The sequence below is a fragment of the Mustela nivalis genome (genome assembly GCF_964662115.1).
Source record: "Mustela nivalis genome assembly, chromosome: 8".
Lineage (NCBI taxonomy): Eukaryota > Metazoa > Chordata > Mammalia > Carnivora > Mustelidae > Mustela > Mustela nivalis.
This window is the reverse complement of record NC_139027.1, coordinates 105,887,678-105,913,273: the sequence shown is the minus strand read 5'-3', so window position 1 is coordinate 105,913,273 and position 25,596 is coordinate 105,887,678. Positions and strand designations below refer to the sequence as shown.

General features: G+C 37.0%; 1 protein-coding gene across 11 annotated transcripts in view; it reads left to right on the top strand.

Annotated features, from left to right (window-relative positions):
* MACROD2 (mono-ADP ribosylhydrolase 2) overlaps nucleotides 1-25,596 on the top strand; it is a 1,944,634-nt gene that overhangs the window by 292,760 nt on the left and 1,626,278 nt on the right. Inside the window, exon 4 of one of the 11 annotated variants that reach the window (XM_082743699.1) lies at nucleotides 11,658-11,680. The exons of the other annotated variants lie outside the window; for them this stretch is intronic. Coding sequence (XP_082599825.1) covers nucleotides 11,658-11,665 — 8 coding nt within the window. The 3' untranslated portion in view covers nucleotides 11,666-11,680. Of the gene's footprint in view, nucleotides 1-11,657; nucleotides 11,681-25,596 lie in introns of those variants that run through there. 11 annotated transcript variants of the gene reach the window in all.

Genomic DNA, 25,596 nt, shown 5'->3' with positions numbered 1-25,596 from the left:
TGATCCTATCTTTAGAAGAAACACACTTTACCTGACTTTTGAGTCTGTTGCTTGAGAGACATGGCTCATGGGGCATATAAATGAAACCAAACTACTTCATTTTAACAGCTGATGTTTAGGGAATGGTCTAGCAGAAGCTTCCATACAAGACTTGAGGATAGAAATAATGTAGAAAGAAAGTCTCTTTCTTTCAGAGAATTGCTCTGTCTCCCTGCCTACAACAGGATTAGTTGTGACTGACTCATATTGAATTGGGGGTTTCCCGTTAAGTATAGATCTCTGAGACACTCATGTGCATGGCAAGAATTGATATTCCTGTGCTTGTAGATTAATGCAGATGTCTCAAGATATTGGATTCATACTTCCTAAATTGTGTATCAGTTTCCATACCTATGGTCTTTATTTGGGGGCAAAATGGTATTGAATTTATTAGTGTATCTTAAAAAATGACCAAAATGACTATTGCTCACTTTAGTAAGTTGAACAGTAGAAAGGTATGGCCTCTTATGTTTCAAACAGATCCTTTCTCCCTCAGCTCTTCTTCTGCTCTGCAGTGTTTCTTTACCTTATTCCTTTTAGTCTCATGTTGATAAGATGTTCATTTTAAAAAATATCCTGATTCAATATTTTTATTTTTTATTTTAATGATTGCAAGATTTTAAAGGAATTTTGGCCTAAACAAAGAATAATTTATTAAATCCAAAGTAGGTAAAATTGCCCAGTACTCTGGATACAGAATGGAAGTAAGGATTCATTAGTCTTTCCCTAGTAGGAACTTATAGCTGAATTAGGGGTCAAGAGGTTAAATAAGTGACAGTGAATAAAAAAGTGCTAATCATGTACCAAATCGTTTTTTAAAATATTTTATTTATTTGAGAGAGTAAGTGAGAGCACAAGCAGGGCAAAGGGCAGAAGGAGAAGCAGACTCCCCGCTGAGCAGGGAGCCTGATGTGGCACACCATAGGGGACTCCAGGATCATGATCGGAGCAGAAGGCAGATGCTTAACTGACCAAGCCACCCAGGCACCCTACTTGATCTGTTTTCAGAAGGGGAGTTACCACTACAACTATATATGCATAAAAAGAGAGAGCATTTGAAATGGTCAAAGATGTTTCTTAAAAGGGAGATGTGAGCTATCTGAGCCTTCAACTAAAAGGAGAAGAAGAGAATTGGGGCTGCCTTGAAAATTCTTGGCATGGAATGGAGAAACTGTTCCTATACCTGGCTGAGCATCCCATCATCCCACCTCAGATCTACTGGGACAGAATGTCAGGAGTGAGGCCAGGGAAGCTGTGTTAAAAACAAACTCTTTAGATAGTTCTTTTTGAGAACGGGTGTTTAGGAATTTTTGAAGCAGAGGTTGTGCCTTGTTATTATTATGGCTTCTTGAAGATTAACTTCACAACATACTTCATGACTGAAGAACCTTCGATAAATATAAGGCCATATTCATAGTTCATTGGGGTATTAATTATATTCCTGAAAATCAAGCATTTGTATATGAGTTGCTATTCTCTTGACTCTTAAAATTTTTAAGTTATTATTTGTACAAGCTTTACCAAAAAGGAAACAAGAGTCCCCCAAAATAATCTTCCTTCATTCCTTTCATTCATTCATTCATTCATTCATTCATTCATTTCATTTCATTGACAAACACTGGATAAAGCTGGAGGCAAGGACTAATACAGTTTAGAGCAGAACATTCCTCCAGCCCTAAGGACTTTTTGTAGAGATGAAATTAAATACTGATAAATATAATGCATAGAAAAAAGTGCCAGAAGAGGGAACAATTATCTTTAGCCATGGCAATTTGGGAATCTTTTAATGGAGTATTTTGATCTTAAAATTAAAATGTGGGTAAAATGCAGGCATTTTGACATAAGATAAAAGGGGTTCAGACAGAAGATTCAGTGTGAGCAAAAGCTTCTAGGTTTTTATTTTCAAATAAAACTTGAAAGTGTGTGTATGTGTGTGTGTGTGCGCGCACGCGCGCACGCGCTATATATATGGACACCTTTGAAATGTGATTCTTCTTAATTTTGATGGAATAGGCATTAAATATACATTGAGAGAATATATTGAGAATATATATCTCTCAATATATACATTGAGAGAAGAAAAAAGTGTGGCTTTCAAATGGAGAAAACCATGCTGTTTGCTTTGTGTCATGTACCAGTTAAGTGGTGAATGAGAGGTCTATGATTTTGCAAATTTATAAGTATTGTATGTTTATAATAAAAAAGGGAAAACTGCAAATCATATAAGTAAAATCAGCCTGTTGAAAATCTTGAAGGGCAGAATGTAACAATAGCACAACTGAGTTGCTGCCTATATCTTCACACCTATCCACATCCTGTCAAGTTTCCACACTTGAGTACTGAATAAGTACTGCATTGTCTCTGCAGAAAAATCAAATACCATTTACTATTTCTCAGATTTGGGGGTGTATTTTTAATGCTTGCCTAAGCATCATTTTATTTATTTTCTCCTCATTTATTGTCTTACATATCTTAGGTTGGATTCCCTAGAAACTGATCCTCAGATAGGAATTTTTATGCAAGCAGAAGAAAGAGTGAAGGTTTGTAGTGAGTCACCATGTTGCACAAGGCTTTTGTTTGAAAAATATATCCATTGTTAGGATGTCTAATTTTGGCTAAAAAAAAAAAAAGATGATTATAAGGAAAAGTTTTGGCAGTTTTCTTAACAACTAAGATTTATTGACCACCTACTATATATTGGGCACTGTTATAAAGGCTTTTAACATATTAACTCATTTAATCTTCACTATAATCCTATGAGATATATTCTTAATCTCCTTATTTACAGAAAGGGAAATAGAGGCACAAAGAAGTTACCTAACCTGCTGCTGAAAGTCACACATTTAGTAAATGGTAGATTTAGAATTTTAACTCAAGAAGTCTAATTTTAGAACTCATCTATTAACCACTATATCATGCTGCATCTTCTTAAGTTGAATAAAGAGTTGGATGTGAATATGCTGTATATTAAGAAAATGAAAGGAAAACATAAAGTACCATGGCAGATTGAATTTTTTTGGTTTATTTCAAAATGAACTTTCTGCAGATAGAAAAAGTCTTTATAGTTTGGTTGCCTTATAGTCTATAAGGCAGTAAACTTCATAGTGTATGTCTGTAAGAACTGCCAAACATTTGTGAACTTATTTCATTTATGTGAACCCTTGAGTGAGTAAAGATCAAATACCAAAAAAGTGTTGTTTTGGATTTCCATAAAGCAAAATCATTATGAAATGAATGGTGACCAGTTGTGTTGGTCCCTTGTCATTCCTTGCTCAAAAAATGACCTTTGTATCTATTGATTTCTACCTATCTTTAAAAAAATGGGATATTTTTATTCTACCAAAGATTTATATTGGAGAGTTATATTATCTTCCCCTTGGATCATTATGTGTGTGTTCATTTATATGTGTTACTTTCTTTTTTTTATTAATTCCCCATACATATGTTAGAATTCAGACCTGGAGATCATATTAAAATTGGTGAGAAATATTTATTTTTTCTCTGTTCACTGAAAGATTGTTAAACATTTAGTAACGGACAGGGTAAGTTACCCAGCTCTGATTCCAAAGTCTCTTCCTCTGATAGGTCAATGGAGAGATGGAGCCACTTACTTGTCTTTTATTTAAGGTAAAGGGACAGAACATGCTGTGTATGAATTGAATTTCACAGAGAGCTTATCTTTTCAATTTTTAAAAATTTAGAATATCGCAGTTTTGCTATGGAACATTCTTTGCCATAAAACCAAGCTGTTTTCATGACTACCTCATATCCTATCCCAGCAGCCATTTGTCACTAGAAGTGCCCAAGGCCTTAGGAAACAAGCATGGACAGAAGGGGTCAGTGGATCTTTCCTCTGCCTGACTCTGGCTACAGAGAGATCTAGCAGGCCTCCACCATACTCCAGAGAGCTTCCTTTCCTTAGGTGGAATGGTCACATCATCAGTAGTCTCATCCCTCAAATCCTCTTTGGAAAGCCACAGTGGTGCTCAAAGTCCAAAAGAGAAAAGTCATTTTCAAGGTGTAAGACTTCATAGCTACATCAACTCCCCTGGGCTCTAGTTGGCTTTCATTCATTGATGAGACAGATTGTGGTCAAGATAGACATCTTCCATGTACTTTCTTGTCACTGAAATTCCCTCTTCCTGATTGTGCCATTTGAGAAAACTTTCAGTTGACCTTTGTTTCCTATAGAACTGGTACTTGCTATGCATTAAATATTTCTTTTTCAAGTTTATTCACTTTCAGTTCAGTGCAATTCCAGATATTTTTTAAAATTATTCACTCCTTCCTGAGACCCCTCTGACTCCCTCCATTCCACAGCTTCCAGTGCATTTAATAGCATATTCAGCAGAACAAAATTTCCCATTAGAGTCATACAGGGGCTTATTCATAAAATGCATTGGGGCTCTTCTAATGAAGGATAGGGGCCAGCTATGTCATGGTCACTTCTATGATTCTTTTGTATGAATTCAATATCTGTGCTGATGCCCCTTGAAATACTATGACCTTTTAGCTTTATAACTCCAGTCTTTTATCATTTACCAGAATGACCATGTTTTGAGTCTCTTCATTATTCTGTACCACTTTACTCCTAAGATAAAGAAATGGAAATTCCTTTATTATGCCTGAGACCTTTTCCATTCTCTTACTACTTATGAATGTGAACTTTTATGTCATCATCTTTGGGTTAAAAAAAATGACCATTATTCCTAATAGAAATGACTTCCAGATTATTTTACATTGTGGCTTCCTATCCTTGGATACTTTATTGGAGTCTCTCTTAAAATGGCTCATCCAAACATCTTTTACCCAGCCCAGAGTAGATCAGGTTACTTCATTTTTGATGTGTGGATTATACTTTGCTAAATTAAAGTAAATATCTATTCTATATCCACAGGGAAGTTAATGGTTATCTAATGAAGGCCAACCACTACTTTTTTAAAGAAGTCTAATATTGTATTAGAATATTTAGTAGACATGGCATGCCTATGGTGCAGATAGAAATTATGGTTAGTCAAGTTACCTCTCCCTCACCTTGTTTTGTTTGTCTGTTTATTCAGATCATTGCACATTTTGTCACATGATCCCTCCCATGTCACCCTAACTTTTAATTTCAGTTTTCTGATTCAGTTCATACCCAAAAGTCCATTATTTTAAGAACTCTCCATTATCCTTTCTTTCTTTTTTTTTAAATTTAAATTCAGTTAATTAGCATAATGTGTCATTTGCTTCAGGGATATAGGTCTGTGATTCATCAGTCTTATACAATACATAACACTCACCAAAGTACATACCCTCCCCAATGTCCATCACCCAGGTACCCCATCCTCCCACCCCCCTCCCCTCCAGCAACCCTCAGATTGTTTCCTAACATTAATAGTCTCTTATGGTTTGTCTCCCTCTCTGATTTCATCTTGTTTCATTTTTCCCTTTCTTCCCCTATGATCCTCTGCCTTGCTTCTTAAATTCCACATAATCATCTTTCTCTGATTTACTTATTTCCCTTAGCATAATACCCTCTAGTTCCATCCATGTTGTTGCAAATGACAAAATTTTATTTTTTGATGATTATGTAATATTTAATGGTTCCATTATCCTTTCTTTGCAATCATTGTCCTAGTGCTTGGTCAATCCAGCTATCTGTAGACATACCTTGGAGATGTTGCAGATTCAGTTCCAGATTACCACAATAAAGCAAATATTGCAATAAAGTTTGTCTAATAAATTTTTTGGTTTTCCAGTACATATAAAAGTTATGTTTACAATATACTGGAGTCTGTTGTGCAATAATATTAGGTCAAGAAACAATGTATATACCTTAATTAAAATATACTTTATTACTAAAAAAATGCTAACCATCATCCAAGATTTCAGTGAGTCATAATCTTTTTGCTGTTGGAGGATCTTGCCTTGATGTTGATGGCTGCTGACTGATCAGGATGGTGGTTGCTGAGGGTTGGGGTGGCTATGGCAATTTCTTAAACTATGACAACAATGAAGTGTGCCACATTGTTTGAATCTTCCTTTTACTCATTTTCCTGTAGGATGTGATCCTGTTTGATAGCACTTCACCCCCAGGAGAACATTTTTCAAAATTGGAGTCCATCCTCTCAACTGTGCTGCTGCTTTATCAACTAAGTTTATGTAATATTCTAAATCCTTTCTTGTCGTCTCAACAGTCCTCACAGCATCTTCACCAGGAATAGATTCCATCTCAAAATCACTTTCTTCCTCTTCCATTCAAGGAATTTCATGAGATTGCAGAAATTTAGTTAGGTATTCAGATTCCACCTGTAGTTTTGTTTTTGGTATTTCCGTTACTTCTACACTTTCCCCTCTGAAGTCTTGAACTCCTCCAAGTCATCATTTGGAATCAACTTATTACAAACTCCTGCTTATGTTGATATATTTTTTAATAAGTTTTTTTTTTAAAAAGATTTTATTTATTTATTTGACGGAGATCACAAGTAGGCAGAGAAGCAGGGAGAGAGAGAGAGGAGGAAGCAGGCTCCCTGCTGAGCAGAGAGCCCGATGTGGGACTCGATCCCAGGACCCTGAGATCATGACCCGAGCTGAAGGCAGCAGCTTAACCCACTGAGCCACCCAGGCGCCCTTTAATAAGTTTTTTTTTTTTTTTTTTAAGATTTCTATTTATTTATTTGACAGAGATCACAAGTAGGCAGAGAGGCAGGCAGAGAGAGAGGGAAGGAAGCAGGCTCCCTCTCTGCTGGGGAGAGAGCCCAATGCGGGGCTCGATCCCAGGACCCTGGGATCATGATCTGAGCCAAAGGCAGAGGCTTTAACCCACTGAGCCACCCAGGCACCCCTTATGCTGATATTTTGACCTCTTGCAATGAATTACAAATATTCATAATGGCGTCTAGAATGGTGAATCCTTTCTAGCAGGTTTTGAATTTACTTTGTCCAGATACATCAGAAGAATTAGTATCTATGGCAGCTATAGCCTTATAAAATGTATTTCTTAAATAACAAGACTTGAAAGTCAAAATTACTCCTTGATCCCGGGGATGCAGAATGGATGTTGTGTTGGCAGGCATCAATACAACAATAATCTCATTGTACATCTCCATCAGAGCTCTTTGGTGACAAGGTAAATTGTCAATGAGCACTGCTATTTTGAAGCATCTGCCTTCAGCTCGGGTCATGATCCCAGGGTCCTGGGATCGAGTCCTGCATTGGGCTCCCTGTTCAGTGGGGAGTCTGCTTCTCCCTCTCCCTCTGCCTGCCACTCCCCTTGCTTGTGCTTTTTTTCTCTCTCTCTGTCAAATAAAATAAAATCTTTAAAAAAATACAATACTCAGTAAACCTAATTATAAACAGATGTATGTTGTCTAGCACATATTATTCCATTGACAGAGCACAGGCAGAGTAGATTTAGCATCATTCTAAGGGCCCTAGGGTTTTTAGAATGATAAAGGAGTATTGGCTTCAGCTTAAAATCATCAGCTACATTAACCTCTAACAAGTCAGCCTGTCCTTTGAAGCTTTGAAGCCAGACATTGACTTTTCCTCTCTAGCTATGAAAGTCCAGGCATCATCTTCCCGTAGAAGGTTGCTTCATCAAGATTTTCAGTGTTTAGTATTGCCACCTTCATTAATTATTTTAACTAGATCTTCTGGATAACTGACTGCATCTTTTGCCTCAGCACTTGCTGCTTCACCTTGCTCCTTTATGTTAATGGAGATAGCGTCTTTCCTTAAATTTTATGCAACAAACTTTGCTAGCTTCAAACTTTTCTTCTATAGCTTCCTCACCACTTTCAGCCTTTATAACATTAAAGAGAATTAGGAATTTGCTGGATTAGGCTTTTGTTTAAGGGAATGCTGTGTCTGATTTGATCTTTTCTCCAGACCATTGAAACTTTCTTCATGTAATAAATAAAGCTGTTTTACTTTTTAATTTGTGTGTTCACTGGGGTAGCACTTTTGCTTTCCTTCATGAACTTTTATTTTGTATTTGCAGCTTGGCTAACTGACGCTTGGGGGCAAGTTTGTGATCTGTCTTGGCTTTTGACATGCCTTCCTTGCTATGTTTAATCATTTTTAGCTTTTAATTTAAGATGAGACATGTGTGACTCTTTCTTCACTTGAACACTCAGAGGCCACTGTAGGGTTATTAATTGGCCAAACTTCAATATTGTGTCTCAGGGAATAAGGAGGCCTAAGGGGAGAGGAAGAGAGAGAAGGGATTGGCTGGTCTGTGGAGCAGTCAGAACACACATTTGTTGATTAAGTTTGACATCTTATATTAGTATTGTTCATGGAGCCCCTGAATAATTATAAAAATAACATCAAAGATCACTATGACATATCACCATAAAAATATAGTAATGAAAAAGATTGAAATATTACAAGGATTGTCAAAATGTGACAAACGTGAAGTGAGCAAATGCTGTTGGAAAAATGGTGCTGATAGTCTTGCTCAAGGTAGGCTTTCCATAAAGCTTCAGTTTATAAAAAACACAAATCTATGAAGTGCAATAAAGCAAAAAGCAATAAAATGAGGTGGGCTAGAGCTCTTCCATGACTACCTCTAGGCTGCTGAGTACTGCTGTTGAAAATCACACAGCTGTGTGGATTGTTGTTGTTGTCTGTAAATATGATCTAGTATCTTTGCTGGTTTTCAGCACTATTATTACAATCTTTTATTTAGACCTTATTAGCTGACCCATATTTTTCTCTTAGACTCCAAGCATGCTCCTCCTTCTGGGTCTTTGAACTTGTGATGACCTCTAATACTCTTACACTGACTGCATCAGTAATTTTTGGTCTTGACTATACATTAGAATCAATGGGGGGGTTTCAAAAACTAATGGTGCCCAGGCCATACCCTAGACCAAATCAGAAAAAAACAAGGGGAAGGACCTAGGAATTACTTTTGTTTTAAAAGATTCCTAAGTGATGCAAGTGTGCAGTGAGGTTTAAAGCCACTACCACTATGGATGCATGCTTTGCTTTCTCAGTTTACTTTGTTTTATGCTCAAATTATCACCTCTTTAATGGGAATTTTTCCTATTCATTCTATCTAAAGTGTAGGCCTCTTTTACTCTCTTTCCCTTCCATACCTTATTTTTCTATACCACACGTATCATTTACCAAGTCAGTTGTTGTAGTCTATTTTATCATTGTCTGCCCTTTTCTCACTGTAGTGTAAGCTTCGTGGGGCTTCATATACATATTATTATACACCTATTATATAACATATTATTAATGGTAATTGGAACCAGAGGAATGGATGAGATTGCTTTGAGAAAGTATATGTATAGAGAGAAGAAGAAATAGAACAGAACCCCAAGAAACAACATTTATGAAATCAATGGGATTACTTCTCATAGTTGTTGTTTTTTCTACTGCCATATACCATCTTTATCAGGACCTCTCATACTATTAATCAAAGAGTTGTTGAATAGAATTCCCCTGCATGGCTAACCCCAGATTCCACCACTTTTCTCTAGTTCTTTCTAACCATGCTTTTTCACTCTTAGAACATGACCTTGCCTCTCAAATAGCAGACAACAATTACATATTATCAATAATTGGAACCCTGGGAGAGTGCATATTTAGAAAACAGAACCTAGAACAGAATCCCAAGGAACTGCAACATGCAGGGGATTGGTGGAGTTACCAATTTCTGTATTCTTGGGTACCTTTCTCTCTCTGCTGAGGCTTAAGTAGTTGCTGTTGCCCAAGATTCCATTCATGGCTTTTAACTATTTTTTCCTGTGTAATCTTCTAGATCCATCTTATTTGTACCTCTGGCTTCAATGACCACCTATAATAGAGTCTCCTAAATCTTTATCTCAGGGCATCTACCTGTCCCAAATGTCAGACCTATGTGTACTGTGGTGTCTTCACCTTCACATCCCAAATTTTCTTGGACTCTCCCAGTGGGAGTCAGGTAATACTTCTGTTTTTCTTTGTCATTTGTTCATTTCCCTCTTGTAGCACTTTTCACATTGCAGCATAATTATTTATTTCCCTATCTCCTTTACTAGGTCATAAATTTCTTTTTTTTTTTTTTTTTAAGATTTTATTTATTTGTCAGACAGAGAGCGCGAGCGAAAGTGAGCACAGGCAGACAGAGTGGAAGGCAGAGTCAGAGGGAGAAGCAGGCTCTCTGCGGAGCAAGGAGCCCGATGTGGGACTCGATCCCAGGACGCTGGGATCATGACCTGAGCCGAAGGCAGCTGCTTAACCAACTGAGCCACCCAGGCGTCCCTAGGTCATAAATTTCTTGAGGACTCACTGTTTTTTATTTGTATATTGCCCAGGATTTACAATCTGGCATATAGTAATCAATAACTTTTTGTGTGTATGAATATATGAATTTAAAATCTACTTCTGTCATTAAACATCTTATTTCTACCTTTAATATACAATTCTTAGTAGGAAGGTTTTATGTGTCCTTATTGAAGTTATTGATGAGAAGTATGATAAATTTCAGTTTGAGGACAGAGTCCTATAATGTGCTATTAGAGACCTATCTTCAGGATGTTGCTGATCAATTTTTGGGCTTTGTTATTCAGTCCACTAGCAACATTACTGTGCAGCCTGTGGTTCTCCATTCTGGTCCTGGAAGATATAATTAAAAATTGTTAAATGCTTTCTGAAATCATGATCAAATATACATTATATAGGACTGAACCTCACAATAACACAAATTTTGACACAAGGCAATTGACAGTTGATATTTGAAGTGCCTGAAGTGGTTTTGAAGCCAGCTCCAGCAGAGATAAACTAAAATTCTTATTTTCTTATTTTCTAATGGAGAGGAAACGTTATAGCAGGGAGCAAAATAGGAGGCATCTAGGTCTTAAAGAATAGAGAAGCTGAGAGTGAACATGTCCCTAATATAGGGTTGACAAAATGAAGTCAATTAAATAGGAGGCCTTTAAATTATTGCAGTTCCTCCAGAAGTACCAGCTAGCCCAAGTTCCACTACCCCTGGGATATTTGAGCTTAGAGGGGCAAATGCCACTAACTGGTACTAAACCACATCTGGACCCAGATTAGATATTTATTGCTGTAGCTGGAACCTAAGTATTCTTTCCTACTCAAAGTGTGGTCCATGGATCTCACATACATAGACATACTATTGACAGGAAAGAAAGGGGAATTTATTAATCAGTGAAATAAAGCACAAGTATACAAGTTAGGGAAGACTTACTGATAGTTGCTTACCACGAACTGGAAAATTTTGGCATAATTTGAAAATGAGATGTGCTCCTTGTTGATGTAATAAAGTTGACCTAAAATTTAAAGTCTTAATATTGATTCAAGAGCCAAAGAGATCTCTGGGTATATGGTCCTGAATTTTGGCAGAGGAATGTGAAAGACAGTTGAATCTTGTCCTAAATTGATAACATGGGTAGGTGGAAGATAGGCACTTTACCTTTTAGGTTTTCTTCACTAAAGCTTTGACCAAGAAATGTGGCTTTTTTTTTTTTTTAACTTTCTTTTTAATTTTATTTTTAAAATAAACTGGAGGATTATATGGGCTTCACTATTAATTATTCAGTCATTTTAATTGATTTGAGAAACTGTGTTGTTTGGACATAGTCTAGGATTGTTGTCAAGCTTTTTTTTTTTTTTTTTAGAGCTGTGAAATTTGATGTTAAGTTAATGTGTTAGAAGATCACAAAACAATAAGCTGGGAAGAGAATGAAGATTTTTCAGCTTTTAGAAGACACCCTATTTATTAAGCCTTATATTACCATGAACTCAGCAAGAACTTTAAGCATACCAATGTTCTTTGAAATTTCTTGGACAAATTTTCTTATTTAACTGCTTCTCATGGTACATTTTGGTAAATTATTTTGTCACTTGCATCCATTTCTAGTTTTTTCTTTTCTAACAATTGAGTTATAGCTCAGAGGATGTCATAGGTGGTGGAAGGGTAGGAATTATTTGTCATGACAGTTGATGAACTATTTTGGTTGATTTTACTGAAAGTTAGAGTCGAATGTGTTCATCTGGAAAGCAAACAATTTTGACAATTAAGGCATACAAGCTGTGAATGTTACATCTAGCTGTTCCAACTATAATGTGTTGATTAGAGCTGTTTCATGAATCCTTCTCAGGAACAGCCCGAGTGTTATATACTGCTTAGGAAGAAAATACAGTCAGTGTATTTGCCATCACAATGTGCTGATTGCGGCAGCTTGCCCAGAGCTAAAGTTCTATAATAAAAACTTCTGGACTGGAACATGGTGATGGCATTTATGTTATTTGCCTCCTAAGTTGTTTCTGCACTATATAAAGACAGTGCAAACAGCTCTCAGTTTGAGAACCTCAGAAAGCTCTGTCACTAGGCACTGCTGAGCTCTCTTGTGTTGAATCATTGAAGAATATGTTAGCTGAAGTCTTAGAGGGAACAGTGGAATCTGGATCTTAAGTAGCTGAAGGTGCTGGATTAAAATGGTTTCTCTCTTTTGACTTAATCCAGATCATTCTATGGAACTCACTTTGACAGGTACCTTTCTGTGAAGGTGTAACCATTTTGAAAGACCCATAGTGAATTTCTTGCCTTGTGGATCTTTATTGCCTTCTACAACAGCATTAAGTCAGGGAACTTAGACTTAACCATATCAGCATGGTGCTCAAGAAAATTAGGAGAAAGTCTCAAGACAAAATGAATAAAGCCATTTTATAAATGCAGAATCCTTTAAGAAGTTAGTTGTAGATTAGCTGTAGGAGGTCCTCATGTTTGTCTAGATGGGAGGCTGCACAGATCCTCCTGCACATATTCCAAGGTCTGTCTACAATTACCCTCTTTAAAAAATTTGTAAGAATAGCAATGCCTTTGAATGCCTCCTAATGGAAATGGTGTGGAGATAGGCCAAAACTAAAGAGAGAATAGAAAAGAATAAAGATGGAAAGAGTGGGAAGTAGATAGGGTAAGCAATGAATGATGAAAGCCTTATCAGGGGTTAGGTCCTATACTCCTCTAACAACAATCTCATAGAAGATTTGGCTCTCCTTTTGTCCAGAGAGGATTAGCGTTTTTTATTTGCTAGCCTTCACTGGGTTTCCAGTGTGTTTTTGGATCAAATACCAGATGAATAGGAGTTCTTTTATCACTATCAGTGAAACTGTTACTGTCACTTAGAATTGCTGGCTACAATGAACCATCTTTTTGAAGGCCTGCATTTGGAAGTAGCACATGGAATTTCAGCCCTTGCATTATTATTTTTTCTTGCAGTATTTTTTATTCAATAAAAGGAGGAAGACCTATGACAGCTTTTCTTTTTCTTTGAGGGAGAACATGATAATAGCCTCTTCAAAGTTTTTAAATGGCCTTAATAAATTTGATCCCTCCAATAATGTCCTTTTTAAAAAAAAAAAGATTTTTAATTTATTTATTCAGCAGAGAGAGAAAGAGATCACAAGTAGGCAGAGAGACAGGCAGAGAGAGAGAGAGAAGGAAGCAGGCTTCCTGCTGTGCAGAGAGCCCAATGTGGAGTTTGATCCCAGGACCCTGAGATCAGGACCTGAGCTGAAGGCAGAGGCCTAACCCACGGAGCCACCCAGGCGCCCTCAGATAATACCCTTAAATAAAGGAATTACCTTCCCTAGCAATAAAAAGAATATAGTACTTTATATAGTACTTTTTTTTTTTTTTTAATTAGAAACTTTGGAAAGTCAGAAGAGCAAAAAGGAAAAAAAAAAAAAAAAAAAACTACCTATTATCTCACCACTCAGCAAAGATCACTCAGGAGTAGTTAGGAGTCTTAAGTGGCCCTTTATTTTCCTAAGTCTTGGAGCAGTGGATAACTGAAAAACTTGAAGTGTTGTGCTTGCTCCCTTGGGTCATATTTTAAGTAATACCAGTAGACATTTTATTTTAGCTCGTGTTTCTATGGATCAGTAATATTTGAATAGCCGTATGACTGCATTTAGGTATTTATTTATTTATTTTTTTAATTTCTTTTTAGTGTAACAGAATTCATTGTTTATGCACCACACACAGTGCTCCATGCAATACGTGCCCTCCATAATACCCACCACCTGGCTCCCCCAACCTCCCACCCCCTCCACCTCTTCAAAACCCTCAGATTGTTTTTCAGAGTCCATAGTCTCTCATGTTTCATCTCCCCCTCCAATTTCCCTCAACTCCCTTCCCCTCTCCATCTCCCCATGTCCTCCGTGTTACTTGTTATGCTCCACAAATAAGTGAAATGATATGATAATTGACTCTCTCTGCTTGACTTATTTCACTCATCATAATCTCTTCCAGTCCCACCCATGTTGATACAAAAGTTGGATATTCATCCTTTCTGATGGAGGCATAATACTCTGTAGTGTATATGGACCACATCTTCCTTATCCATTCATCCGTTGAAGGGCATCTTGGTTCTTTCCACAGTTTGGCGACCGTGGCCATTGCTGCTATGAACATTGGGGTACAGATGGCCCTTCTTTTCACTACATCTGTATCTTTGGGATAAATACCCAGTAGTGCAATTGCAGGGTCATAGTGAAGCTCTATTTCTAATTTCTTAAGGAATCTCCATACTGTTCTCCAAATTGGCTGCACCAACTTGCATTCCCACCAACAGTGTAAGAGGGTTCCTTTTTCTCCACATTCTCTCCAACACACGTTGTTTCCTGTCTCGCTGATTTTGGCCATTCTAACAGGTGTAAGGTGGTATCTCAATGTGGTTTTAATATGAATCTCCCTGATGGCTATTGATGATGAACATTTTTTCATGTGTCTGTTAGCCATTTGTATGTCTTCATTGAAGAAGTGTCTGTTCATGTCTTCTGCCCATTTTTTGACATGATTATCTGTTTTGTGTGTGTTGAGTTTGAGAAATTCTTTGTAGATCCTGGATATCAGCCTTTTGTCTGTACTGGCATTTAGTTTTTTTTAATTCTAAATTCATGCATGTAGTTAGCAATTCTTTAATGAGAAGATTCACTGTTTTATATCTTTACTTACTACATTGGATCTCTTGGCCATGAGATGTATATGGCTAATGCAATTATTGATTTATTGTATTGAAATGTATACATATTTGTTATACTCTGTGCGTATTCTTCATTCAATAGAATAACACTAGTCCTACTTTTGGTGTCATTGCACTTGGCTTTCCTTAAAAAACTATTTATACTTGTGTTTCTACTAGGAAGTAGATTGCAGATCTTTCAATTTTTAGAAGTTGCCCATAGTTTGAGCATGTACATGGTGTATGTGTGGGGTTGGTGTGGAGGCCTTGGAAAATGGAAACTCATTTCCTTTTATCATTTCCTTGAAAAAAATGCAGATCCAGTTTTGTGCTAATTTTACTAATGAGAGATAAACTCTGCTTTGTTTCTAAATACTAATGTTCAGAAGGGTCAAGGAAAAATTGTTATACCCTTTAAATTATTTTTGCTGTGAGTTTATTTGAATATTCTTCAGTCATTAGCATTTTTAGCTCGTTAGCAATGGCAACAGTGTCATAAATAACTATAACAGACTTCTTGAAGAACCAGACCTCTTGACCAATAGGACCCTTCCCCCAGTAATTTCTGAACTCCTCAGGACAAGTGGTATTATATAATTATGTGTATCTTTGCCAAGCATATTTCCTTCCTTTCTATTTGCCACTCTCCTGTCCCGAATGATGTCAATTTTTGAAAAGTAGTTTGTTTTTCAAATAACTTTCACATACCGTTTTGTGAATTGTACTGTAATGTGTGGTCAGTGAATATTTTGTACTGATAAATATTCAGCTAAATATTTGTCAAATAAGAAAAAATTTTTTACATTTTTTAATTAAAAAAATTTATTTTTTTATTAACATATAATGTGTTATTAGCCCCAGGGGTACAGGTCTCTGAATCACCAGGTTTACACACTTCACAGCACTTACCATAGCACATACCTGCCCCAATGTCCATAACCCAGCCACCCTCTGCCTACCCCCCTCCCCCCCGGCAAACCTCAGTTTGTTTTATGAGATTAAGAGTCTCTTATGGTTTGTCTCCCTCCTGATCCCATCTTGTTTCATTTATAGAAAATCTTTTTAACATTCCCATGTCTGTTACATAGTATTTCTAAAACTATAATTCTGTTCAGTGGGTGTGACTGCTTGATATTCTTAGGTTCAGTTGTTAGGTGCAGCTTCAACTAATGCAGGGTTTTTGAGCCTCCCCAAAGTAGCACATACCTGGGAAGCTGATTATAGATACAAATTCCAAGGACCCACCCCAGACCTGCTCAGTCACAATCTCTAGATGATTGGTATCATCAGATAAGTCTGGGAAACCTGAAACTAGGGAGTCTGCGCTATGAGCTTGATTAATGTATAATTACATATTGGTATATAGGAAGGATTTCTGGATGTAAATTAATAGTATTCATTAATTTCCAATGCTGGTCTACTCAAATACCAGAAGAGAAAAGTGCTCTGATATGCTCTTTAAATTTTAGCTTCTATGAGACTTTGTGGAAGTAATTTTTGAAATTATTTGAGCCCTCATATGTTCAAAGCCCCCTTCTAATCTTTTTCATATATTTTCATATATTTCATATATTAACTATTATTAATAGAGGGAGGTGAAATTATTTATCCAGTAACAAACAAGTAACAAGTGGGGAAGCTTGTTGAAACTTGTTCAACTAAGAAGTTGAATTTCAGAATTTATACAATTAACCCCTGGAATATACTGCCTGTAGTCTCTAAATGCTTTGTGTATTAGTATATTAGTATACTTACTAATGTATCAGGTACTACTACAGTAAGCACTTTAAAGTATAAGCACATATACTTTAAAATCATTTGCCCCTTCCAAGTATGGTTAAGGAAGGCAAGTTTAGAGATTAAGTAATTTGCCCAGAATTACCCTACTAGTAGGTGGTAGAACCAGTGCGGTTTGAACCTGGGTTGGCACAACTCCAAAGTTCTGCACTCTTAACCATTACCTTATATGCAAGAATGACATGTTTGACTATGCTGATATCTTGTCATCTCTTCAGCATTTCACACAAAAAAATAGTAGTTAGTGGGGGGTTTCTAGAAGGTAATTATATAACACTTTAATGTTTATAATATATAGTGTCTACATTTAACTTCCACATTAAAACACTTAAGTGTCAACATTAAATTTTAGAAAAAATTCTGAAATATATATAGAATTTCTTGTCCCAGAAAGCTTTTTAAAGAATAAATTGGTTACTCTGTTAACAATCTGCCATAGACTGGCTGAAAGTAGAGCACAGGATTTTGATACTTTTAAGAGGTTCTTAACCATGTATTTCTTAATATTAAAAGATAATATAGTGATGGATATTTAGGTATTTTGTGTGCATTTGGAAAGAAGTTACACTTAATTTCCTTCATTTGAGCATTAACTATTTCACACATGTGGTTTTGTCACAAGTACATGTTTTCCTTTAGAAATGACTTATAAATTTATGCATTCATTGAAGCATTAGCTTGAACCTCTTCTCTTTTTCCAACTCTTATTTGTCCCCAAATGAGAGTGAAGTGTTAATTGGTTTTAATGGCTCCTAATGCTACCTCTGTCTGAGATTTCTAAGGAAAGGTGAAGAGTTGGAATAGAAATTGTGAAATTTGTCTGAGGAGGTGAGAAAGTTTAATGTGCTTGTGAACCAGCACATTTCTTCTAGATAATACTATTGTACTGTAATAAATATTGAAATCTAATTTTCACTCTTGGATTTAACCCTTTAAATAGATTAGTTAACATTCAAAGAGGAATTTTCTGAAGAAACATGCTAACTAAATTCCTGTACCTGGAAAAGACCAACACCTGATAAAGCAGGAAATAGGAATCTCTTGTTTAAACATGTTTATAAAACCGAAGGTAAAACCTCTCTCTCCTTCTCCCTTAAATTAAGAGCAAGGGCGTGCTAATTTGGATTCACAACTACGAGGGACTAGCCTGGATTATGCAGTTTGCTGTCACACTTAAACAAATTATAGTCACCAAGACTGTAGTCACCAGAGACATGTATCGGTTGCTATCACTCTCTCCCAATAAAAATGATTCCTACCAGCAGGGGCTAATTCGTCTAAAACATTGTCCCTGGTACTCATACACTGATTTACTTAAGTAACTGTGACTTTATTTAACAAGTAGCCATCTAGATATTTTTTTCTATACAACACAAATTTTTATTGAAATTCTGGAAAATATAAAGGACACTATTATCATTTTAATAGCTTTAAGATAACAGAGGTTTAAAAAATTATTATTCTTTCCACCTTTTAGCAGTTGACATTCCTACTTTTTCCTTTACCACAGGGTATCAGGGTAATATAATGAGTCCAGTCCTGTGTTGGGGAGAGAAAGATGTGCTTTTTTAGTATTTTCATCTGTAAAATCAGTGCAGGCTTCAGAGGAAAATAGAAATGCAGAGAAAGTCTGTTCATCTTGCTTCCCCACTCCCACTCCCCCTTTTTTGGTTACCCTATGTTCAAATGATATTTCTAATATCAGATACTGGGCAAATACTTCATCATCAAAGGTGAAAATGAAATTTACTGGGCATTTACTAAGAGTCAGGTATGACTTAAGTGCTCCATTTGAAATATATAATTTATTCCTTACAATTAGAGAGGCACTGTTATTATCCTATTTTACAGAAGGTGAAACTGAGGCTTAGCAAGATTAGCTAAATCGCCGAAGGCCATATCCCAAGTAAGTGGCAGAAACTGGGTGCCAACCCAGATCTGTGTGATTCAAAGACAATGTTCTTATTTTTTTTTTTTAAGATTTATTTGTTTATTTGACAGACAGATCACAAGTAGGCAGAGAGGCAGGCAGAGAGAGGAGGAAGGAGGCTCCCCGCTGAACAGAGAGACCAATGCGGGCTCCATCCCAGGATCCTGAGATCATGACCTGAGCTGAAGACAGAGGCTTTAACCACGGAGCCACCCAGGTGCCTCAAAGACAATGTTCTTAATCATCATCTTGAGTATCAATTGTACATATAATGTATTAGAATGTTCTATATATTTTGTTTCATATACTTGGAGTAAGCATGTCACAAGGAAGAGAGCAACATAAAAAAGATAGATCTGGGGTTAAGATCCTTGTATTTGGATTTGCGTTTTTTTTTTTATTTGACAGACAGAGATCACAAGTAGGCAGAGAGGCCGGTAGAAAGAGAGAGAGGAGGAAGCAGGCTCTCCGCGGAGCAGACAGCCCGATGCGGGGCTCGATCCCAGGACCCTGGGATCATGACCTGAGCCGAAGGCAGAGGCTTTAACCCACTGAGCCACCCAGGCACCCCTGGATTTGCATTGTTTTTTCAGTCTTAATTTTACCACTTATTTTGGGTATCGGGTGAATTGTTTAATCTATTTGAACCTCAGTGTCTTTTGTGAATTGGGGAGTAAAAAGTGCTTAGTAACTGCTCTACCTGAGATATGATGATGATGATGATGGTGATAATACTCCACATTCATAAAATGGTTTATAGTTTATGAAAAGCTTTCACAAAGATTGTCTCAGATGATGCTTAGTGGTACAACCCTTTGAAGCTCACTCATCTTTTCTTTTGTTCATTTAACAATTTTTTTTTTTTTTTTTTGGAGTGTCGCTAGGTGTCAAGAATTGCTCTATAGGTTGGAGGGATTTAGGTGAAACAGCAGGAGAAAAAAGTTCCTTGCCTTAATGGAGTTTGTATTTTAATGGGAGATAGGAATAATAACACATAAGTAAAAATATTTGGCATATTAGAAGATAATAGCAACAATAAAGGGAATATTTAACTCTCAGTGAATGCTGTGAGTCATGTGTAATACAGTAGTAAGAAGTATATTGTGACTCACAAAGTAGCTACATGTTTTTCCATTGTGGACTTTTTAAAAGCTGTAAGCCAGTTATAGTTCAACTACAAACTATTGTTTTGTAATTTGCATTGTTTTAAAACAAGGGGATTAATTATTAAATTTGTTTGTACATATCACCGAAGTTCATGAAATCTATTCTAGCTAGCTCTAAGATTCTATGAACATGGAATTAAATGTAGATCCTCTAATACCTTGTCTGTATTAATATATGTCTGTTAAGTATATGCTGAATTCTAATAATTCAAAGATTAGTTTCAAATAATTATTGAAAACCATTAAATAATCTTGGCATATTTTTACCATTGTAGGCTAAGTAGTAGTACTCATGGGTTATAGTTCTCAAATTCATCACCCAGTCTGGCAAATAGGTGATCTAGCACTTCCATTTTGGCTCTTAGAAGACATAAAGGAATCATGAGTAGTGTTGTAGTGAACTCAAACATTAACATTTGTCTGCCAACAATGAGTTTAAAGTTATTGAAAGGTGCAAGAAAGACAGGTGTTATTCTCAGGATAGCTTATAGCTATTGACTAATGACCTCCAGAAGTTATCATTTAGCAGTGTGGGGCAGAAGTCTATAAGCCTTGCTCACATTTGCCCCATGAAGATGTTTTGAGATTTAATCCTAAAAATGTCTTCTAGTTGCTATCTCTGTAAAAGGAAGTAAAACAAAAACAAAAACAAAACAAAGGGGGGGGTAGGTGGGACCAACTCCATTTTTCCTTTGTTTTGTTTTGTTTTATTATTAAGGAATGTTTCTGCTTACTATTTAAAGAGAATGGTTAAGAGCCTATGCTTCAGGATCAGACAGAATCCTTGCTCCACTACTTACTAACTATGTAACTCTTAGAAGAATTCCATTACTGTTCAAAAAATATTTGGTGTCTTTTCGCTTCTGTCCTCACTACCACCATCCTGTTCCATATTACTCATTCTCCATATAATGGCTAGTGACCTTACTGTGACTGAAATCTGATAGTATATATAATCGCCAAACATCTTTCTCCTCCTCCTTCTCCCCCACTCCTACCCTGTTAAAAACCTCCAATAAATTTCTTTCATTAAAATAAAGTCTAGACTCCTTACTTTGGCTTTGGCCAGCAAGACCTTGTACTCTGATCTGGGCCTGCCTCTCTGAACTCACTTGCGTCTTGCTCCCTGAGCTTGAGCCCCCTGACATTTTTTTCAGTTCTTAAACTCACTAAGCTGACCCTACTTGCAGCTTGAACACATCCCCTCTCCTGTGCTCAGAACACTCTTTACTTTTCAAATAGCTTACACTGTATCCCTAAAGTGTTAGGCTTTTCTTTACCGCCCAATCTAAACAGGGTCTCCTGTTTTGCTCACTTGAGCATCACATTTTTCTCTTCCCTGGCACCTGTCACAGCTTTTCGCTTTATATTCATTTGGTTTTTGGTTAGCATCTGAGTCCCTACCTCCTCCAATTATAATCTCCGTATCTTTTTGGTTCAGTGCTGTATACCTAGCCCCAAACACAGTTATTGAGTGGGTACTCAGTAAATCATTGTTAATGATGAATGAATAAAATATCTCTATGACCTTTCAAAGCCTTAATTTATGCATCTGAGAAATGCAGATAGTAATTCCTCTCTGTAAAGTTATTGTGTGAATTAAATGAGGTTAAATGTATATAAAATACTTAGCCCTGTGCTTGACAGAGGCCTCAGTAAAGGGTGGTATCTACAGCACAGCAGCAACAGCCGGTGAGCATACATTAATTAATCCCACGATACGTGTAAGGCTGCTAGTGTTTATAGAACATATTTTTAAAAGATAATTTTGTTAGATTTTTGTTCTACTTAGTCTTCACTTCCCCCCTTTTTATTAATGTTGGTATTCATATCTAGGAAATTAAAATGTGGAATTCCAGCAGTGATTCCATGCTTTCTAATGGAACAGTGATATAAACTAGCCCCAGCTTTGTAATGTCACAGTTATCAGAGACGTGATGTATATTCAGAAGGGTAATTACTTTGGGTAGTAATTTCCTAGACTGCCCTCCACCCCCACCCTGCCCCAGCCAGCTGGCCTTGAAAAAGCAGCACTGCTTTTATGTGTGCACACAATCAGTCTGTAAAATCCCATTATCCCCAACTTCCACACCCCTGTGGCTGCATGCTTCCTTTTGAAGCCTCTTAAAAAAGGAAAAAAAAAAATTCAAGTCAGCCCTAAAGTTCATTTCTAATCTCATTTCATCCAAATAATATAAAAATGAGATGGGGGCTAGGAAGTGGGGGAGGGGTCCATAATATGCTTTGCTTACCTGTTCACCTGGAATCCTATGACACTTGTGGGAAAGACTGATAAAACTAGGAAATACTTCTTCAGTGTATCCTTTGAGATAAAGTGAGATTTTACTCTGTTTTGATCAAAGACTAGAACAAGGTTAATTTGGTTATTCTAGTTCTTTCTTTTTTTGATCTGTTCAGAATGTCTATACTATTTACAACAGGAGTCTCCACTAACCTCTCATGGCCAACATCCTTTTCACTATGATCATTTGTGGGAGTCCTAAGTACAGTGACCTCCTCTTTTCTATTTTTCTGTTTTGTGTGTCTTTTCACCTGGAAGTTTGAACTCCTTTCAGGCCTGTTTCCTAACTGCTTCTACTCGGCCCATTGTGGTCTTTTTCTTTTGGATTCTAATTTCCCATGTAACTGACATTTTTCTTAGCATTCTTCCCATGACCTTGAACTAATTGACATCTTTTTCCTGAGGATGATACCTTCCAGTCACCTGTTCCATCTCTTACTGTCACTACTTGATGAAACTTTGGTGTAGGGGAGGAGTATGATATGGGACGGGAGCTTTAAAAATTTTTTCTCTGTCCCTGAAAGATCACTTCCTGACTATATTTCTGTCACCATTATTCAAAAACCTTTCTTTTTAAGTCCTTATATCTGTATCATCTGATCTCATCACCATCTCCCTTGTCTTCTTCCCTGGGACATTTCCTCATCTTCCTTAGGACCTGTCTTATTAACCTTACCCTCACACCTACCCTTTCCATCTCCCTGGGTGACTTTGTACTTCTTGCTGGGGACTTTTCCAAAACTTCAGCTTCTCAGTCACACCTTTACTTAAGTCATCTTAGATTCACAGCCAAGACTTGGACCACATCTCCCCTGCATCTCATTTTCTCTTACTGAATGCTCTCCCTGTCCTCATTTTTTGTTCCTATCTCTGTACCCCATCTTATTCTGAGGTCCGTCAGTATCTCTCCTGGTACTCACTTCCTTCTTATCTCTCTTGATTCCTTCACCCTCCAAACTTCTTAAAGAGTAGTATTAGTCATCATGTCTGTTTTCTTTATCTCCCATTATCCTGTCAGCATCCCAGAGACTCTTACCTCTCTGGGGACACTGCTTCAGAATTCCTAGCAGTCCCCTCCTTTTCCATTTTTTTTTTTTTTAAGATTTTACTTATTTATCTGACAGAGATCTACAAGTAGGCAGAGAGGCAGGGAGAGAGAGAGAGGAGGAAGCAGGCTCCCCGCTGAGCAGAGAGCCTGATGTGGGACTCGATCCCAGGACCCTGAGATCATGACCTGAGCCAAAGGCAGAGGCTTTAACCCACTGAGCCACGCAGGCACCCCTCCTTTTCCATTTTAAATAGTGTTCTCTTCCAAATATACATTCCAGACTATCTTTTGACATCCTCCTATATTTTTTAAATATCTGTACTTCCTTGATTTTATAATTTTCTTCTCATGATGATTTTCTTCCTTTATGCCTTCCTTTTTGTTTGTTTGTTTTTGTTTGTTTCTTTCTTTTGCTTCTCTCCCTCTTCTGTCCTCACAAAACATTGTTCCTGTGGCTCATCTCTTCTCCCTCCCTCTGCTTACTTCTGTTGCTGCTGTCTTACACCCTCTCAGCTTTAATAATAATCTGTTAGATACACTGAGGATCTCTCCCCAGACCCTCATTTCCCACTTTGCAATAGCATTTCAGAAGGATAACACACAAGTATTTTAAAACCTAAGGCACTTACAGTTTATCATTTAAACTGGATCCAGATTGGGTCACTTGAAAGGTTAAAGAAGGCACAGTTTATAATTAGCCGATATAAATCTGTACGATGCATAGATTACAAAATACTCTGAGATTTGCTTTTCTAGTATTTTTCATCATTAAGTGTCTCACGAGCATTCTACTTACCTGGGCTAAAAATCATCACCCTCAATTCTTATTCTTTCCTCAGTTCCCAGGTTCTAGGAATTCTACCTTTCGTGTATCTTTGAATTACGCTTTTGTTTTTAAAGCCCCATTCCACTGTTTAGGCCCTTGTTTCCTCTTGCCTGCAGTAATGCATGTCCTTCGAACTTATCTTCTTGTTCTCATATTTTTCCTCATTCATCCTTCATTCAATATTCCTTATTTCTACAAGATGTCCCTAAAGTACTGATTATTTATACACCTGTTCAGAAACGATCACCAAAGCATATCATCCAGACTTTCTCAGCTGGGAATTCAACACACTATGTAGCCTGACATAGAGAGCTTTTCCAGCATTACCTCCTTTTTGGGCCCTGTATGTTCAGCAGGCCTGGTGGCCTTCCCCCAGATACCTCCAAAATTAGGTGTCCCCAATTGCATCAGAATCACCTTTGGAATTAGAGAAGAATTTAAATACCCAACTTCAGTCTGGGAGATTTAAGTTTAGTAGGTCTGTATTAAGGTCTGGCTATCTTTATAAAAGCCTCCCCAAGGGATTGTGACCAAAGCCAGCATTGAGAAACATTGCCCCTGTTTTCCTATCTCCATCACTTTTTTCTCCATTTTCTCTATGACCAGTATCTAGTTTCTTTTTAAATATTTTCTTATCCTTCATTTTACCTCCTTCATGAGGTCTTCTTTGACCCATCCAATTATATCTAGCTATTTCTTTTATACCACAGTTGTAGCAAACTTTCATTAGATCTTATGTTTATCCCTTACATCCTATAGACAGCATACTTCTTTTTTTTTTTTAAAGATTTTATTTATTTATTTGACAGAGAGAAATCACAAGTAGATGGAGAGGTAGGCAGAGAGAGAGAGAGAGGGAAGCAGGCTCCCTGCTGAGCAGAGAGCCCAATGCAGGACTCGATCCCAGGACCCTGAGATCATGACCTGAGCCGAAAGCAGCGGCCCAACCCACTGAGCCACCCAGGCACCCCAAGACAGCATACTTCTTGAAGTCAGTGCTTCATTTATTTATAATGTAGACACCATTTGTATGGGTCATTGGGTGTCAAGATTATATGTAAAGAAATTTGAAGTTCTTCAGAAAGTGATTGATAAGCATGAGTTATGTTTTGCTAATTTAACCAAAAGTCTAAAAGCATAAAATACAGTAGTTATAATTCCAAGACTATGCTAAATTAAGATTTGCTAATCATGCTAAGTATGAGAAAGGAACCAGAATTTTAAATGCCACTACTGTTTTCAGCAGTAGATGAGTTAATATTAAAGTAAATTCAGTGGTGGATTGGTTTCTTTAACACCCACACTTCAGGTGCTTTAAAGCATGTGGGTCTCTTTGGATTCCTCAGGAAAACTGTCATGTTGGCATGTAGCTATAAAATGTGCTTCACTCAGAAACTGTAGTTAGCAAAGCAGAGGCTTTTTGTTTTTGTTTTTGTTTTTTACTAGTTCTTTTGGCACAGGGGAATACTTTTAATAAATCGGCCTTGCTGAAAGATGGAGCACAGTATTGTTTTTAATA